This window comes from Lytechinus pictus, chromosome 8, assembly GCF_037042905.1.
Source record: "Lytechinus pictus isolate F3 Inbred chromosome 8, Lp3.0, whole genome shotgun sequence".
In the NCBI taxonomy this organism is placed as follows: Eukaryota; Metazoa; Echinodermata; class Echinoidea; order Temnopleuroida; family Toxopneustidae; genus Lytechinus; species Lytechinus pictus.
In genome coordinates this window covers 23,931,165-23,948,626 of record NC_087252.1, presented here as the reverse complement: position 1 = coordinate 23,948,626, position 17,462 = coordinate 23,931,165, and the positions used below count along the sequence as shown (strand labels likewise).

General features: G+C 35.9%; 1 protein-coding gene across 1 annotated transcript in view; it reads left to right on the top strand.

Moving 5' to 3' along the window:
• The window catches only part of LOC129266975 (uncharacterized), a 198,978-nt gene that overhangs the window by 115,414 nt on the left and 66,102 nt on the right, over positions 1-17,462 (top strand). The window contains exons 77-96 of the mRNA XM_064104168.1: positions 840-1,001; positions 1,465-1,611; positions 2,425-2,520; positions 3,069-3,227; positions 4,378-4,518; positions 5,328-5,426; positions 6,112-6,255; positions 7,187-7,327; positions 7,790-7,888; positions 8,425-8,727; positions 9,603-9,701; positions 10,742-10,891; positions 11,460-11,600; positions 11,925-12,029; positions 12,657-12,755; positions 13,225-13,365; positions 14,670-14,807; positions 15,753-15,851; positions 16,376-16,531; positions 17,134-17,274. Of these exons, the coding sequence (XP_063960238.1) occupies positions 840-1,001; positions 1,465-1,611; positions 2,425-2,520; positions 3,069-3,227; positions 4,378-4,518; positions 5,328-5,426; positions 6,112-6,255; positions 7,187-7,327; positions 7,790-7,888; positions 8,425-8,727; positions 9,603-9,701; positions 10,742-10,891; positions 11,460-11,600; positions 11,925-12,029; positions 12,657-12,755; positions 13,225-13,365; positions 14,670-14,807; positions 15,753-15,851; positions 16,376-16,531; positions 17,134-17,274 (2,760 nt within the window). The remainder of the gene's footprint in view (positions 1-839; positions 1,002-1,464; positions 1,612-2,424; positions 2,521-3,068; positions 3,228-4,377; positions 4,519-5,327; positions 5,427-6,111; positions 6,256-7,186; positions 7,328-7,789; positions 7,889-8,424; positions 8,728-9,602; positions 9,702-10,741; positions 10,892-11,459; positions 11,601-11,924; positions 12,030-12,656; positions 12,756-13,224; positions 13,366-14,669; positions 14,808-15,752; positions 15,852-16,375; positions 16,532-17,133; positions 17,275-17,462) is intronic.

The window sequence follows — 17,462 nt, the reverse complement described above, 5'->3', positions numbered from 1 at the left end:
ATGTGGTTTGGTGAATAACTACCTATCAAAATATTACGTAAATTGGTCGGGTTTTAAATGGTCATGACAGGCCAATTTATGCTGATTTTAATGTGATACATTAGGTTTTCATTGGACATTCCATGGGCCACCATGATCCAATATCTATTAAGTTTCTTTTTTGAGGTTTTTCATTATGCTCTACCAATTTATGGTGATGAAAATGCTGATGAAAACGTGCGAAAGGAAGTCTGATAACACCACACTGCAGTACTGCAGAATTTATTCTGATAAGAGAGACCGATGTTTGGAAGTGTATTTATTTGCTTCTCTAAAACGAACCTACTAGGTTCCAGCTAACATCGAGACACATGCTTAACAAACTCGTGCCTAACAGGTCACATAACATTACATTTATGACATTAATCTATATTGGTTAAATGACTTTCTCCTCAGTTCATCCAGAAGAAATCTTGACAATAATTTACATGTGTGTTTTGATTTCACTGTTCAACTGTTCTTTGAAACATACATTTACTTTGTTATCACAACAGCAAAAGTTTGTAAATATAATACATTCTTTTAATCAAAGTTTTTCTGTTCACATAATACCTTGCTACTATTAACAAGATTTCATGAAAATTTAATTTCATTCGTCTGAAAGGGTTTCTTTCCTTGACATTCAACTAAATGTGAATAATGTGTACATGTACATTAAATCACAACGTGCTATGACTAATACTTTATGTTTTCGGCTGATGATGAACTTTGTATTGTTATCTACTTTTTTGTTTGTATTTTTTAAAGACAACCTGATTTTTGCGAGACTGATTGAAATTCATTGATTGTTCATTCTTCAGATGTCAGGAAACCTGTGACAATCCGTTTTACACCAAGCATCAGTGACATGCCTGTAATTGGTGATGATCTGACGGTGGTTTGTGAGATTATTGGTATGACCGACCTGACTGAACCTCGCTGGATTGGTCCTTTGGGAAACCCCCTTCCTGTATTTGGAACAGGTAAGACAGGAAAGTGTCTTTGTCTTAATGTCTGTCTCTGCCTTTCGTTCCATCTGTGATCGTGGTCACTAAGGTGAACTCTTAGGTTTTGAACGACAATAGTGAAGAACGCATACAATATAGTTGTTGGACCTCAATTGTAATCTGGCACCTTGGTACCTGGGCATTACTGACATGTCTGATTTCTTTGGTGGCCAATTCCATGACCCAGTCCAGCTTCCATACTGCCAGAGAACATTTTCAAGAGGTTCTGCTCCGTATACTGGAGGGGGGGGGGGGGGAGGAGGTTATGAAAATTCATAGTGATGATGACAACATCAACAACAAAAACAATGATTATTGTACCAACAATGAGGGGGGGAGGTTATGAAAATTTATAGTGATGATGGCAATGATACAAACAAAAACAATGATAACTATGCCAAAATTGTCAACAAATTTTGTTTTTTTCCTTGCGATGTAGCTCCTAACCAGCGCGTCGGAGTGCAGTACTCATCCGGAACGGCAACCACGCTGGTACTGAACAATCTCCAGTCCAGAGATGCAGGCATCTACACATGTACTCTAGGACCTCTGATCAGCTATTTCACCATCACCGTAGCTGCACAAGGTTTGTCCATTCAATGTGACCCATAGCACATTAAACCCAGGGAGTCTTTGTGAATCAAACGTTCTGCAAATCAGTTTTGGAATAACACGTAGTAGAATTTGATGCTAATATTGAGACGGTATATTTTACTGTGTAATGTTCAAATAATTGTACAAATACATGTACATATGTTCACATCTGTGACTATGTTATCATTCGTATTAGAATAAAAGTGAATTTAATATCTAGTGGTAATGACGTCATAGCAGTCGTATGATTGGCTACGATTTAAAACTAATTTGGCCTTACTCCAAATTAAGGAGTTGCAATCATTCAACATTGTTATATTAGTTATCTTTCACTTAATTTGAACCTGGAATAAAAAGAAATTTTTCATTCACGTTTCCAGAAAGTGAGTCAAACACAATTTGCTCCAAATTGGATTGTGGACCAGTCGTAGGTGTGCAACGGCCTTAAAGCATTTACTTGCGTACACATTCACATGAACATTTACCAATAATAAAAAAAATGATAACAGTAAACAACGTAAGCGCTTAATACGCATTAATTCTAAGCGCTAGCGGTCCCATTACGCATCCCTGTGGGACTCCCCAGTCTAGTGGAAAAGCATCAGACTCAACTCTGTTAATAATAGAAACTTGAGTACGGTCCTTCAAATATGAGATAAGCCACTGTTAGACAACTCCATTGAAGCCATATCTATCACAGAAATAGCGAACCATCTTCCCATGATCGATGGCATCACGTTCCAAGAAATTCACGGCATTCACACAATTATCATCCCCTGTATATTTTGCCTTTTTGTTTGTACAGTGGATTGTTCTGTGATCTGCCACAACGGAGGAAGTTGTGTATCTAACCAATGTATCTGCCCAGAAAACTTCAATGGACCACATTGTGAACGAAGGGGTGAGTAAGCATATGTTATTTTATGATGTGAGAGAAATATCAAATGATGTTTATAAAGGATATTGAAATAGAATTTAGAGAATATGAAATCATGTTAACCACCTTTATGTCGTGACATGCCCTTTAGCTTCCTCTGCCTGTCATTACCTTCACACACCATAATTTGTTAATTCATCACTATCAATCAATCATTGGCTTAGGTTAGTTGTGATGATAAATTAAGAATAAGTTGGGAACATAATCCAATGACCATCCATGTGCTTGTCAATACTCATGATTTGATTGTATAGAATTTTAAATAAAATAATTGTTGCTGAAACTGTATATTAGTCTACCATTACTTATCCTCAGTTAGTAATTGGGGGCCCATTTCATGGAGGGTTAAACATTAGTTATAAATTTGCCCTAATGTTAACCATCATGGTGACAGGAGTCAGCAGTCAATCACATTCAAGGTATCCATGGAGTTACATTAATGACAAAATTGAAAATAGTGGCAAGTTTTTAATGAAATGGGTGCCCCTTGACCCATATTCCTTTCTTTGCAGTCGGGCCAGATTATGTCATCACAGTGTCCCCACCACTAGACCAGCAACCCATTGTTGGAAACGATATCAGCTATGTATGCCAGATCGCCACCACCAGCAACTATCCTCGTCCTGCCTGGACGTCCCCAGGAGGTGTGGCTGTCTTACCCATTGGACAAGGTAAATTGATTGATTGATATTACTTGCCAAGTCACCAAAGCATAATGGATTTTATACAACAAACAATGAAATCAGTAGGCTTTAATTTTATTTATACTACTACTAAAATATTTATTATTTATTTATTTATTTCTGTTTTCTTTAGACAGGGTGGTCTCTTCAGTACATAAAAACTGCTTTTCGAGAGAGCCCTGTAAAATAGGTCCTTGGTCATACCTTATTTATGCTTTGTATTGTATCTTGGGATCAATGCTTGGAAGTCATGTATGGTACTTGAAATGAATGCAATATCTAATTATCTCAATGCAGTATGCAATAAAGGTTGTGCTATGTCTTGCCCCCCCTCCCGCTGCCTCCATTTCTCTCCGGGATATTCTCCCCTCTCTGTTCTCTCCTCTCCCTGCCTGCTCTTCTTGCCTCTCTTTCTTTCTCTTCACACTGACACATTTTTTCACCGTCTTGTTGGGTAAGCGCAGGGGAGGAGATGGTGCCTTGTAGGAGTTTTCTTTCTTCATATCATGTATATTTTTTTGTAATGGTGCACTATTTCTTTATAATTGCCGTTTATACTTTTGTTTATCTTTCATTCATGTATTTTTTAGATGTTGTCATGAAATGTATGTATGGAAATCCCGAACCAAATTTCCTTTATGGACTTGAATAAATGTAATTGAATTGAACAGGATAACTCATGAAAGTTTGAAAGCTTTTTTTTTCTAGTGGTATCCTCAGGGAATGGTTCTCAAAAAATGATTCTGTCTTGTATTAATGTCATGAAACTGATAGTGATGATCATGGTACCTCACAGAGGACTTAACTGACATTGACTAACCCAAACTTGATGTTTGTTGTGCTTAATTTATGCTGATTACTACATCTTAAAACCCTCAATCAGTTTTATCTGGAGGAAAGACCCTCAGTAATGTTTTTTGCCTCCAGGGCTTTGGTGATGTCCAGCAAATAATAATGATAAAAATCCTGAACATTGATGTCTGTAATAGTATTGTTCATATGGATTAAAAAACCCTAACGCACCATCAGTTATGTCTGGAGGATGGATTTACGGTCGCAGATTTATTTTACAATCATTGTTGATGTCCAGCAAATAATTATGATAGTAATAATTATTGTTATTGCTGTTATTTCTTAGGTGGATCTGATCACTTGAATGTCCAGTATCTGTCTGATCACGAGTCACGTCTGGTCATTCAAGACCTCACACCTAATGATAATGGAATATATACCTGCTACATTGGAACGCTCACCAACTCCGTTGTCATCTCGGTTGAAAGTAAGTTCATAGTTATTGATGATCTTCAGGTTACATTTAAATACATCAAAATGGATTCTGCAATTAACCCTTAGCGCGTCGATTGTACAATCATGCACATTCGTACAATTAAATTTGACAGTCATAATTAATTTCCTCCCAAACCTTCAAATTAGAGAAGGTACTAAAAGCCAATAGTTCTTGGATAACATTGATGATAAGTATCAATGGTGCAATATGGAAATCTTGAATTAAAGAAAATAACATGGAAACAATTGTTATTATCCCCAAATAATTAATTCAGAATGCAAAAAGTTAAATGACACCTGATGTAGTACATGTACTTGTACAATACAATTCTTTTGTTTTTTTTTGTTCCAGCTATCATATCAAGGATTGGAGGGATTAATTTATTTTTAAAATTCCCTTTAAAGTGATTGGTTAACATTGGTTTGACTTTAAAAAAATCTGAGCTAGAAGGTCGCACTTGTCACCTGTGTCTGTGATATGTTACAAAAATGAAGCCCAGAAAAAATTGCGTTCGAAAATAATTATGTAGTGCTTCAAAAATTGAAATACAAAGTGACCAAAAACACCATCTTAATTTCATCTCATACACTTATGTGTACTATTTAGGCGTCTATAAGACGCCTATTTACAAAATCGGGGTTTGCCTTGTAGTTTTAGCTTTTCATTCTCAATAATGGTTGTTTTCAGGGTTTATTAGTTCTAATACATGCACTTGTACACATGTTTCATCTTGGTTTGAGAATTTTTTAAATCGGCTGCTCACAAAGTTAAACAATACCTTTAATATTTTGTATTTCTAGTCCCAGATTGTCCTGGCCCATGTCAGAATGGTGGAACTTGCTCAGGGGGAACTTGTGTTTGTCCTAATGGATTCACAGGAGTATTGTGTGATAGACCAGGTAAGTAAATGAATGGATGAATAGATGGATGGATGGATGGATGATTGAAGGATCGATGGATGGGAGGGTTGATGGATGGATAAATGAAGGCACTTGTTCAGGTGGGACCTGTGTATGTCCTATTGGTTTCACTGGAGTACTATGTCATAAACCATGTAAGTGAATAAATGAATGAATGGATAGATAGAATGTTTGATAGGTGGGTAGATGACTAAATGAATGAGAGAATGAATAAATGGATGGATGCACATGTATTGATTGATTGATGGATAGAGGGAGTTGCTCAGGTGGGACCTGTGTATGTCCTAATGGTTTCACTGGAGTACTATTTGATAAACCATGTAAGTGAATAAATGAAAGGATGTATAGGTAGAAGGATTGATAGATGGATGGATGACTGAATGAATGAGAGAATGAATAGATGGATGGATGTATTGATGGATGGATGGACGGATAGTTGGATGGAAGGATGGATGGATGGATGGATGGAAAGTTGGATGGATGGATGGACGGATAGTTGGATGGAAGGATGGATGGATGGAAAGTTGGATGGATGGATGTATTGATGGATGGATGGATGGCAGGATGGATGGACGAATGGTTGTACACAAAATGCTTTACAAGAAAACTATCAAGCATGGATAAAAAAAAAAAATTCATTGCCAATGCATTTCACCTTTCGCAGCATACACCATTCAAATCCGACCTGTCGGTCAGGCCAACACTAGAATTGGTGGAAACATCAGGATGTCATGTGAGATAGAGGGCGCTAGACCGACGTACCTTCAACCTAGATGGACTGGACCTGATAACCAGCCAATCAGCACAGGTAAACATCACCAGAATACTTGTAATAATAATCACTTTTTATTTATCCAGGGTAGCCACTTCAGTCATAAAACTGCTCTACCAGCGGGCCCTGCTCAACATATTATGTTATTATTATTCTCCAATGTCATACGTCGAGTGCCTGACAATTAGATAGAAGGTCCCATTTTATTGGCCGAGGATCGAACCCAAGACCTCCTGTTCATGAGCGGTGCGCTCTGCCACTGAGCCACCATGCCTGGTTTGTATGCTTTTGTTGTATGTTGTGACAGGAAGTGCTCTGATTGCTTTCAATTGGTGGATTGCACCTTTCAGAGCCTTTTGCCTGAAAGTGACCTTCGTGGTAGCTTTGCTATCTTGTGGTATCTCTCAAGGAATCCTACTATTGACTGGTGACTTTTGAACTGCTGAAGGCTCCTATTGGCTGCTGAAGAGTAACTTTTACTGTTAGGCAGAACAAAAAACTGGTCATGTGCAAGGATGGATGCAACAATTTGATTAGGACTCGTTTCACCATCTTATAAAAATGATTTATGCAACAGAGCCCTAGTTTACCTGTTAAAATTATTCATCAGCCATTGTCATTGTTTTTTCTTGTTCTTAATTATGTTCTATATTCCTCTTCTTGTCTATCTCCTTGGTCTTGTGTCTGATCCCTTTCCAGCTCCATTTACTTTCTCATATTCCATTTTCCATTCTGTTATTTAAAAAACCCCAATCCTTTATCTTGAATCATATTTTTAATTAATACTTCTTAGTTTATGCTCTCCAATTCTGATCTACTTTTGTCTGCTCCAAATTACATTTTCCTCCTCTGAATTTACATTCATAGTCGTATGCTTACTTACTACATTTTCTGTCAGTATAACCATTCTCTTTTCTATGATCATGATGTTTCATCAACATCTTACAATTTTTATTTCACATTACAGACGCCAACTTGCGAGTGTTCAGCATCGCAACCTCAACTTTGGCCAATCAGCTTGTGATCTCAAACCTACAGCCGGCCGACCAGGGAACTTTCACATGTACTGTTGGACCAGTCATTGCCACATTCTCAATTGTTGTCGAAGGCAAGTTTTGACAATGTTCCTGTCAAGTAATTCATTTAGCTAAGAAGATATTCACTTTGCACCATAATGATATTGTACCTGTTTTGATATGCTTTTACTTACAAGGCTGGAAGTTTTTACCAGACCTTCATCCTATAAGGCATAATTGCTGATGAAGGGTTATAATGTTGCATCAGTAAATTGAATTATAAAAAAAAAAGGTTTTCATATGTTATCACATCAATCAGAAGAACCGTTTCAGTGATGTAATGAAATATACATGTATATTGAGTCATCTTATGTCTGTCCATCATCCATCATCCGTCCCTCCATCAATCTATCCATGCGTTCATCTAATCATCCATACAAAAAAAAAATGTTTGTCTCAGAGGCGAGGCCAATGCTTCAAAACGGAGGAAATCCTGTAAGAATTACATTTCAAGCATAGTAAAATTTCTCCTTTGAATGTCTTCCTATCCCCAGAACCCCGATGTCCATTACCTTGCCAGAATGGAGGCTCTTGCGTCAGAGGATCTTGCACCTGTCCAAATGGGTACAGTGGTATTGCTTGTGAAACCAGGGGTAAGATCAGTTCATCCATAATATGTAATCCATGGGACGCTCTTTGTCACAAGCCTTAGTGAATGATTGTAGGGCTGAATTTTGTGTGGTGATTTCATGGATCATTATAATAATAATAATAGTAATAATGATGATGATAGTAATCATAATCATAAGAGCATATTCACTCAGGATAGCCTCTTCAGTTCTGAAAATTGTTATGTGCAATCAATACAACAAATTTGCTATGTGAACAATCATGAAGGTTTGTGTTTGTTCCTAACTCCTTCCTATCCAAGTTGTAGAATTTGAATCATATAATATGTAGTGGTGCATGTAATTGGTACTGTAATGCGATGTTGCTGAAGCAAACTGCTTTGCAAATATAGAATTAAGATAACGGAAGTGTGTGATTTCATCTTTAATGTTAATTGTATTAAGACTAAATTAATTTGGACCTCCCATATTTTCAAGTTTCTAAACCTTCCTTCCATTACTCCATTGATTCGTCATCTTCTTTTCTTACTTCATTTTCACATTTTCTCCACCATACCTAGATCCTCAAGATGTCCGAATCAAGATCACACCCAACCGTCAAGGTGTCTCTCAGATCGGACAGGACCTTGAGATCCTCTGTGAGATCCTGGGCACCAGCATCTACCAGAATCCGATGTGGAAGGGTCCCTCTGGACAGCTTGTCCCAGGAGCCACAGCGGAACGGAACAACCTCAGGGTCCAGGAAGTCTATGAAACACCATCTGCCACCAGGTTGTACATTAACGGGCTTAGCTCTGCCGATAAAGGACAGTATATCTGCATGGTTGGACCGGTCATGGCAAGGTTTACACTCATGGTGACAGGTAATTTAGGTGCTTTTTTCAAATTTCCTTTTCTTTTACCCCAGCTCTTTCTCCCACAGTAAACCAAGAGGTTTACACTCATGGTTACAGGAGTGTGCTGCTCTTCTCATTTTATTTTTCTGACCTCCCCCTCCCTCCAGCTCTTTCTGTCTCTCAGTCTTTCAAGTTGTGCAAAATGTACTAAATTTGCCATTTTCTAAATGTTTTGTAGCTGTTTCATGTACTAATCTCTAGAGAGTTATCTAAGTAGAAAAATTTTCTGGCTGTTTTTCAATTAAACTACTATTCGTGCGACTATTCCCTTTTGTGTCTCTTTAGCTTTCCCTTTGTATTTGTGTGTGGGGTGGGGGATGCAGGGGTCAGGGTATATTGTCCTCATGCAAGGTTACACAATTCAAATTATTTCCTATGTACACCTGTGCATTGTGGGTCTGTTTTGTCAAGTTCTCAATAATCGCATCATAATAATGATTAAAAATCTTAATAATCATTTGATAGGTGTGCACTCTCAGAAATGTGTAAGCATTAGTTACATGATAGAAATATGAACTGGTAACAGGTAATAGATGATAAGTAAAATGTCATTATTTTATGAAGTAGTAAAGTGGAAAAAAGTTTGAAGTCCCACTTATTAGTGTAATACATGTAGATGATATTTCAAAGTGCTTTGAGATTCCGTCCCTGGCCAGCCTTGGAGATAAAATATATACAAGTATTGTCCAGTGCATACATGATGAAACTATTTACAAGAGGTAGATCTTCAAGTCTTTTATAATTGATCCAATGTTTGTGACTATTTTATAAGAGGAGGGTGCTTATTCCATACCCTCGGTTTTAAAATACAATTCACTTTATATTTCTCCTAATTATCACAGCTCCAAGATGTAACCCACCCTGCATAAATGGAGGATCCTGTAGCAATGGACGGTGTATCTGTCCTCCTGGTTATATTGGAGAATTCTGCCAAAGTCCAGGTAAATATTTTATAGAATCACACCTTTTTTGTTGATTTTGTTCCATTGTTTCATTCTCTGTATTTTGTCACATTTCTTATTTTTTCATAGTTCTTTTTTATAAGAAATATACCTCTGTACTTTTAGAAAGGAAGAGGTGCCCAAATGATTGGTCAATACAATGATGCATTCATGAGTATAGGATGGGGTCCATTGTTCAGGCACTGAACACTATCTTTTGCTCTAGTTTTTCTCAAAATAATAATAAATAATAATAAACAGTTCTTGTATTAGCGCATATCACAATTATGAATAATGTCTCTATGCGCTTCCAAAGGACTTGGATATTATTACCCCAGCTGTAGCTTGGCAGCCGTAATTACTAAGATTACATCGCACACGCATTTCAAGGAATAAATTCCTGCTAGGTACCCATTCACCTCACCTGGGTTGAGTGCAGCACAAAATTAATGCATTTAATAGCAAAAATAATTTTGAACATTTGTTCTTCGTAATATTGTCTGATATTACTGTCAATCGTTTATTGAATATTGATAGCAAGTTCCTGAAATACCATCTTGTCTGGACCGACCCGTCTTGACATACAACAACCGGGTATATATCATATTTGATTTGAATGGGTACACAGAATTCTAGATTTTGGCATGACTGGCTTTCCATAGTTGTGATTAATCAGGTTAATCACAACTTCTTGAAAGACAGGCCAAGGGACCTGTTTCATAAACAAGTAATTATGGTAACTTGTTCTTATGGCATGAGGCATGGTACTGAAGCGCAGCAGCCAATCACAATCAATCAGTCAGATTCCTTGAAAACCTTATTGCCAGCATGGCGACTAAGCTACAGCCGGAGTAATGATGTGAAACAAAGTACTAAGCGCAGTACAATATATGCATATTATAACTGCACTTTATACATTAATCTATTATTATTATTGTTGTAATTATTATTATGATTATTATTTCAATTATTGTTTTCATTAATATTTTTGATATCAGTATTACTGAATCCTGTTTCTTCCAAACCTTTTTCTGTTGAAGGTGGTTTCTCTCTCAGCATTCGTCAGGTAGGTAGCACCCCACCAATACAGGGAGCCAATCTGCGGTTCTCCTGCCAGTCTTCTGCTCCAGGTCTCCTTCAGAACCCTGTATGGAGGGATCCTCGAGGGCAGAGGATCACTCACCAACAAGGTAAAGGATTTCCTATGGTATTCATGGGAATTTTTAGAAGATAATTGAGAAAATTGCATATGTGAATCTATGGAAGAGAACTTCAGATTTATATATATGAGACAAAGAGGTATCCCTGACGAAGGCGCGAGATTTATTTTGAAAATTTGGATAATACTTAGACATAAACTTTTTGTTGGAACTGAATGCATTACCCCTTTTTCTCTGTAGTCTCATCTGTATCCAACACGCAGAATATAATATTGTTTTATATATATATTAAACATACTTTGGAACAGAATTTAATATGAGATATGATCATTTTAGCTGATATTTTTTAGAGGAGAATGACAAAAATGTGTTATAATTTCAAAGATGTATAAGAATTTCTGGAAAGAATTTAAAAATGTATGATGATTTTCAGTAGAGAAGTGCAGAGTTTTAGTAGAATGTTTAGAAGAGAATTGCAGAAATACTTCTAGATTCAATTGCTTTCAAGAGAATTAGACAAAGAATTGGTAAATCCCAGGACCCTATATAATGCCAAGCTAGGAAAAGTGAGATGAATCATATACAATTTATTTTGCAGGAGGGTCAGATCGTGTTTATGTTGAGATGATATCGCCGTCTGCAACAACGCTGGTTATCAATGACATCTCTGCAGCCGATGCTGGTAGCTATGCTTGCGTCCTTGGAACAGTTACATCAACACTCAATATCCATATCAATGGTAAGTAAAAAAAAATAGATTAATCCCTTTTACACGGATCTCATTTTCCTTCAAAGTCAAATATAATGAATATCTTATTCTAATTGATTGTTTCATGAAAAGATTTGTCAGTGATTTTCATTTTCTAACTTGCTCTAGTCATTCGTTTGAAAATATTTACAGTAGCATGTAACATCTCTCAGTAAAAAAACTCCCACTTTTCATTATGATTTTCTCTGACAAAATTTTTATGAAACACTCCCCAGGTTATCCCTGTACAAAGCCTATGATAATTACAAAATTCTGTATTCAAAAGGTTTCACAAACTGCAATTATTTGTTTCAGCTCGAGTGATCCCATGTAACCCACCCTGTCAGAATGGAGGAACCTGTAGTGATGGAAGATGTGTCTGCCACCGAGGATTCTCCGGACAGGCCTGTGAGAGAATAGGTACTTGTATATCCCTTCATCGTTATTCATTCATACTATTATTATTGTTAATATTATTAATGTTATTATTTTTATTTTCTATGAAAATTATTGCTTTTATTATTATTATCATAATTATTGGCAATATTATTATAATTATTACTATTATTATTATGATTATTATGATTATTATGGTTATGATTATTCTCAATATTATCATTGAACATTATTGCTATATTTATAATTGGCAAATGAACATAATACAGATAGCATGTAACTCAGAAAAGAAGGAAGAATTAATAATACATACAAACGCTAGGGGTGGAAATACACTGTAGTTCATTAAATAACTGTGGCAATGAGCCTTGTGCCCCACTTGTAGGGGATTTAAACAGGGATGGTATACATATATTTATAAAGCTATTTTTGAAATATTATTTGCACGGACTTGAGTTCTAGTAAAAAGTGGAGTATCTTTCCTCTTCTTGTTCTTCTTCCTTTTCTCCCTCTTCTCTTTTAAAAAATTATTTTCCCTTCTTTTTTTTCTCTTGTCCTTCTCTCCTCTTCCTCATCCTGTTCTGCTCCTCCCTTTTCTCCTCCTCATTACTATTATTACAATCATCATCATCATCATGTTTTACCTTGCAGGTCAAGAATGTATATTACCTTGTCAGAATGGAGGGACCTGTAGGAATGGTATCTGTCAATGTCCACCAGGGTTTTCTGGAATTGACTGCAGAAATGCTGGTACGTTCTCTAATATCTGTACTGTCAGGCAAAAATCCCATTGTCATACAGTGTCCATTTCCCCCTATTAACATTAACCCATTGCCTACGGAAACTGGATGATTCTTGTTCAAAGTCTATTGGAAAACAGAATTAAGTAGTCACCGGTTAGTGTGTTTGTACATTTAAAAGAAAATGTGCTGTAAATTATGATATCATTTTGTAGTTTGAACTAGATCTGAAATCTAGGGCATTTTAATGATAATGTCATAAACTAAACTTTATAAAAACTCTGATTGATCAATTGTGATCAAAACTATCCTTTGAATCACTGCCAAATTTGTTAGTATAAGTGAAATTGATAAACAACATGCTTTATTCTATATTAAATAGATATATTGCAATCTCGGCCTGTGCAAATTTTTTCTTCATTTTCAAAACTGGATTGTTGAGATTTACATTATACATATATAAATTCTCTTTCAATCAGATATCAGGATCATACCACCGCCAACCAACACCCTGGTCGTCGGTCAGAATACTACCTTCGTCTGTGAGATATCAGACCAACTGGGTTACTTCAATCCTACCTGGTTAGGACCTGGAGGTCGAGCTATCAATGTTATGGCTGGTAAGCATTTTAAAGGGATGGTCCGGGCAAAAAAATATTTATATCTCAATACATAGAGTAGAATTCACTGAGCAAAATGCAGAAAATTTCATCAAAATCGGATAACAAATTATAAAGTTATTGAGGTTTAAAGTTAAGCAATATTTCGTGAAAACAGTCGTCATGAATATTCATTATGTGCGCTGATGATGTCACATCTCCACTTTCCGTTTTCTTATGTTATTACATAAAATCATTATTTTTTCATTATTTCATACATGTGAATAATATGTTTCCCTTATAATGAAATAAGTTGCAGCAATAAATATCTAAAGCACTATTCAGTTGTCACTCCAATTTTTCTAGTTCTTGGAGGAAAAAATTTGAATTAACCTAATTTCATATAATAAAATACAAAAGAACAAGTGGAGATGTGACATCATCAGTCCACCTAATGAATATTCATGACGACTCTTTTAACAAAATATTGCTAAACTTTAAAATTCAATAACTTTGTAATTTGTTATCCGATTTTGATGAAATTTTCGGCGTTTTGCTCAGTGAATTCTACTCTATTTATTAAGCTATACATATTTTCAGCCCGGACGATCCCTTTAAGTACCTCTTTGGGACCCTGTAACCTGGATCTTAGTGCTTGATTGTAGGGCTGAATTTTCACTTGTTGGCACTGATCATTATGTGCAATTAATCGTATTAATAAACTGTACAATCAATTACAAGGCTTTGTGATAGCGGCCCTGATTGAATTAAATTTAGATGCAAGTTGATCAATATGACTAATATAATTGTGCAAATAGTGAGCAAATGAAACTTGTTGTCTATCTGATAAGTTTTTTAAATGCCTTTTCAGATGAAATGATTGTGAATACTAATTGAAAGCTTATAAACTCAGCTAATATTGTACAAGTAGTGAGCAAATGAAAACAGTTTTTATATGTGGCATCTGGTAAAACTCTAAGTACCTCTTCTTATGAAAATGAATTTGAATACAAGCTGTTAACCCAATCAACTCAACTAATATGGTTATACATATATGATGGAAGGAAATCTTTTTGACTACGCTATGCTCAGTAAGCCTTGTGAAGTACTTCTTCGAAAGAAAAACATATGAGTACATTTTGAAATCTGATCAATATGGACAATGCTTTACAATGAAATGAATAGTTTGTTGAGCATTTCATTATTTCATTTTATTAGGAGTAGGTGCACCTTTAATCTCTATTTTGCAGAAGACCCTTTTTGACACTTTAGAGTAATCAGATATTGGAATTTTATTGTCCTTTGATTCTGTTTTTGTTAACTAGACAATGGAAGGTACGTCGTTGAGAGGGTGTCTGACTACGTATCTCGTCTTCATGTAGTAAGGGTTCAGCAAATTGATGAGGGGGTCTATGTCTGCACTGTTGGTATGCTTCGTGCATCCTTCACTGTAACCATTGAAGGTAAGCTATCTGTATAAATGCGTCGAGGTACAGTTTCTCTTTGCTAGCCATGATAATGATACTTCTTATTTACCCCAGTAGGCACAATGAACTGTTTTCCCAGCGGGTCTTGCATAACGTAATGTTCTTATACCCTTTTCCATTCTAATACATTGAGTGCCTTACAAGAAGGTAAAAGGTTCAATTTTCAAAGTCTTTGGTATGAATTAGCCAGTGATTGGACCCACAACCTTCCATTCATGAGGCGGGTGCTTTACCACTGAGCCAATATGTCAATCAGTGCATACAATTTTAGATAAAGGAAAATGTTAGAATATTGTTGATACCATTACCAGTGAATATTTGGAATGAAAGCTTTTTAATGTAAGCTAAACATTACCAGTCTAAATTGGCATTTCAATCAAAACAACGAAATCACTTTTCGACAATTTAATTGGCAACCCTTTGTTTTGATGATGCTTTTTTTCATTTGTTTTGACTGGTAATTTATCCGTATTGTTTGTTTATGTGTCTTATACTGTTCAATGTTAATGATGTATGCTACTTGATCGTTTTGTAAAGCGCTTAGAAACACCATGTATTAAGCGCTATATAAATACAATGTATTATTATTATTATTATTATTAAAATTGTTAAAAGCATGAAAATGAATAGAAAATTTTAAACTGTTGCCAATTTTAGAAGAAGTTAATTTATCTTGATAGAAAACTATGTCCCTGTATTAAAAGGAAAAGGTTAGATTTGGAGAAGATGAAGAAAAGCATGTTGGCTTTGATTTTATATTGTTCCATATATTGGAAGGTTATCATTGGCCATACGTCCATCTCTTTTTTTCTAAGAAAATAAGAAAAAGGGTTGGCTGTAAATGAAAATGTTCTTACTGTTGTAATAACCAACTATAATCTCCAACTATGATCTCCCATTCTTGTTTTGTTTTCTCGTCAGCTCCTGAATGTCCCTTGCCATGTTTGAATGGAGGCACTTGTGTAGGAGGAGGTTGCCAGTGCCATGCAGGCTTTACTGGAAGGCAGTGCCAGAATAGAGGTAAGCACATTCTTTAGAATGTTGATATGATTGTTATTTTTTATTCACATTTAATATGAATGAATACACTAATAGGCGATTCCACAAAGTTAACCATAAAGATTAATTTCCTGACATTGTGTGTTATTAACAAATGGCAATTCTTAACAAATGGTAATTGTATGGTAAAGCTTCATATAAAGAAGAGTTCATTGATAAACAACTTGTCATACACACATCAGTTACATTAGGTAAATCAACAAGGTGTGAGTCCCTTTTAGTGAAATAGAACTTGAAAAAAGGAAGTTAGATGCATGAAGTCACCATAGCACAGTCCGTGCCTCATCTTTAAGCAGGAATCCCACTTATAGGTGACATGCGTCTATTTATAGCAGCATTCCAATATTCCCCATTATGTTGCTAATGTAGAAAAATGAGGAGGGACAATGAAAACTGAATGGGGGTTCCCAGCGCAAAAGACACAACTGTTGCAGTTGAGAAGACTTTTTCTTTGTGTTTACTACTGCAAGTTTTCTTTTCTTCAGGACCACCATTCCAGGTACGGATCCACCCTCCAGATACCAGCCAGTTCCTAGTGGGTCAAGACATCACCTTCCTCTGTGAGGCGCCCCAGGGTAGCCCCTACGGAAGGCCGCAATGGAGAGGACCTGATGGCGTGCCTATAATGGCTATCACTCAAGGTAATTCCGAATTTGTATAGATTAGGGAACTGTAACATAAAAGATTGATTATGCAATTAAGCACTGTATGGTAAGCTATGTTATATGCAAACATGCCAACTGTTCCTCTTATATAGGAATATTCCTAAAATTTTTTTTTGCTATTTTAACCTTTATGTTCCTATTTCTGTAAATAAAAGCTGTAGGATTGAATAGGAAATTTAAGAATGTCCTGAAAAAAGTCCACCGATTCATTATTGCTCTGTATAAGTCATAATTAATCGAGAGATTATGAATCATTTTGCGGTACATCATGGCTGTACTATGGCTGACAGAAAGCCGCTCAAACATTTACTGGTTTTAGGATATGTTTTTGATATTTTATTTTCAATTTAATCCATCTTGGATTTGTGATCTTTATATCCTGACTTAAAGTTAAATGTTCCTTATTCATAACACTATTGTATAAAAATATAATTAATGATGTCTTGACAAGAACACCCAGACATCTTTGCTCCCAGGAGATTTGCAATATTAATTTTATGTATATCCTGAATTTGATAAAATTGATCTCCTTTCATGAACTCTAATGTTTGAAAATATAACAAATGATATCTTGACAGGAGCACCCAGACATCTTAGCTCCCAGGAAGTTGGGTCTTACCTGACCCGTCTTGTGATCAGAAGCCTTCGTCTGGACGATGCAGGAACATACACCTGTTATGTTGGACCTCATTCTTCAACCTTCACTATCACATTGGAGAGTAAGTGATTGGATTGATTTAGATATGAATTCACTACTGCAAAGGGTCGTTTTAGATCAGGCTATGCCATCCATAAATGCCTTCTTTGCATCATAAAAGAAAATTTCAAATGTAGAATTTCAATTCATGGGGCACTGTTAGACCAACATGCAATAGGAAAAAAATATTGAAAACAACTTTATTTTTCT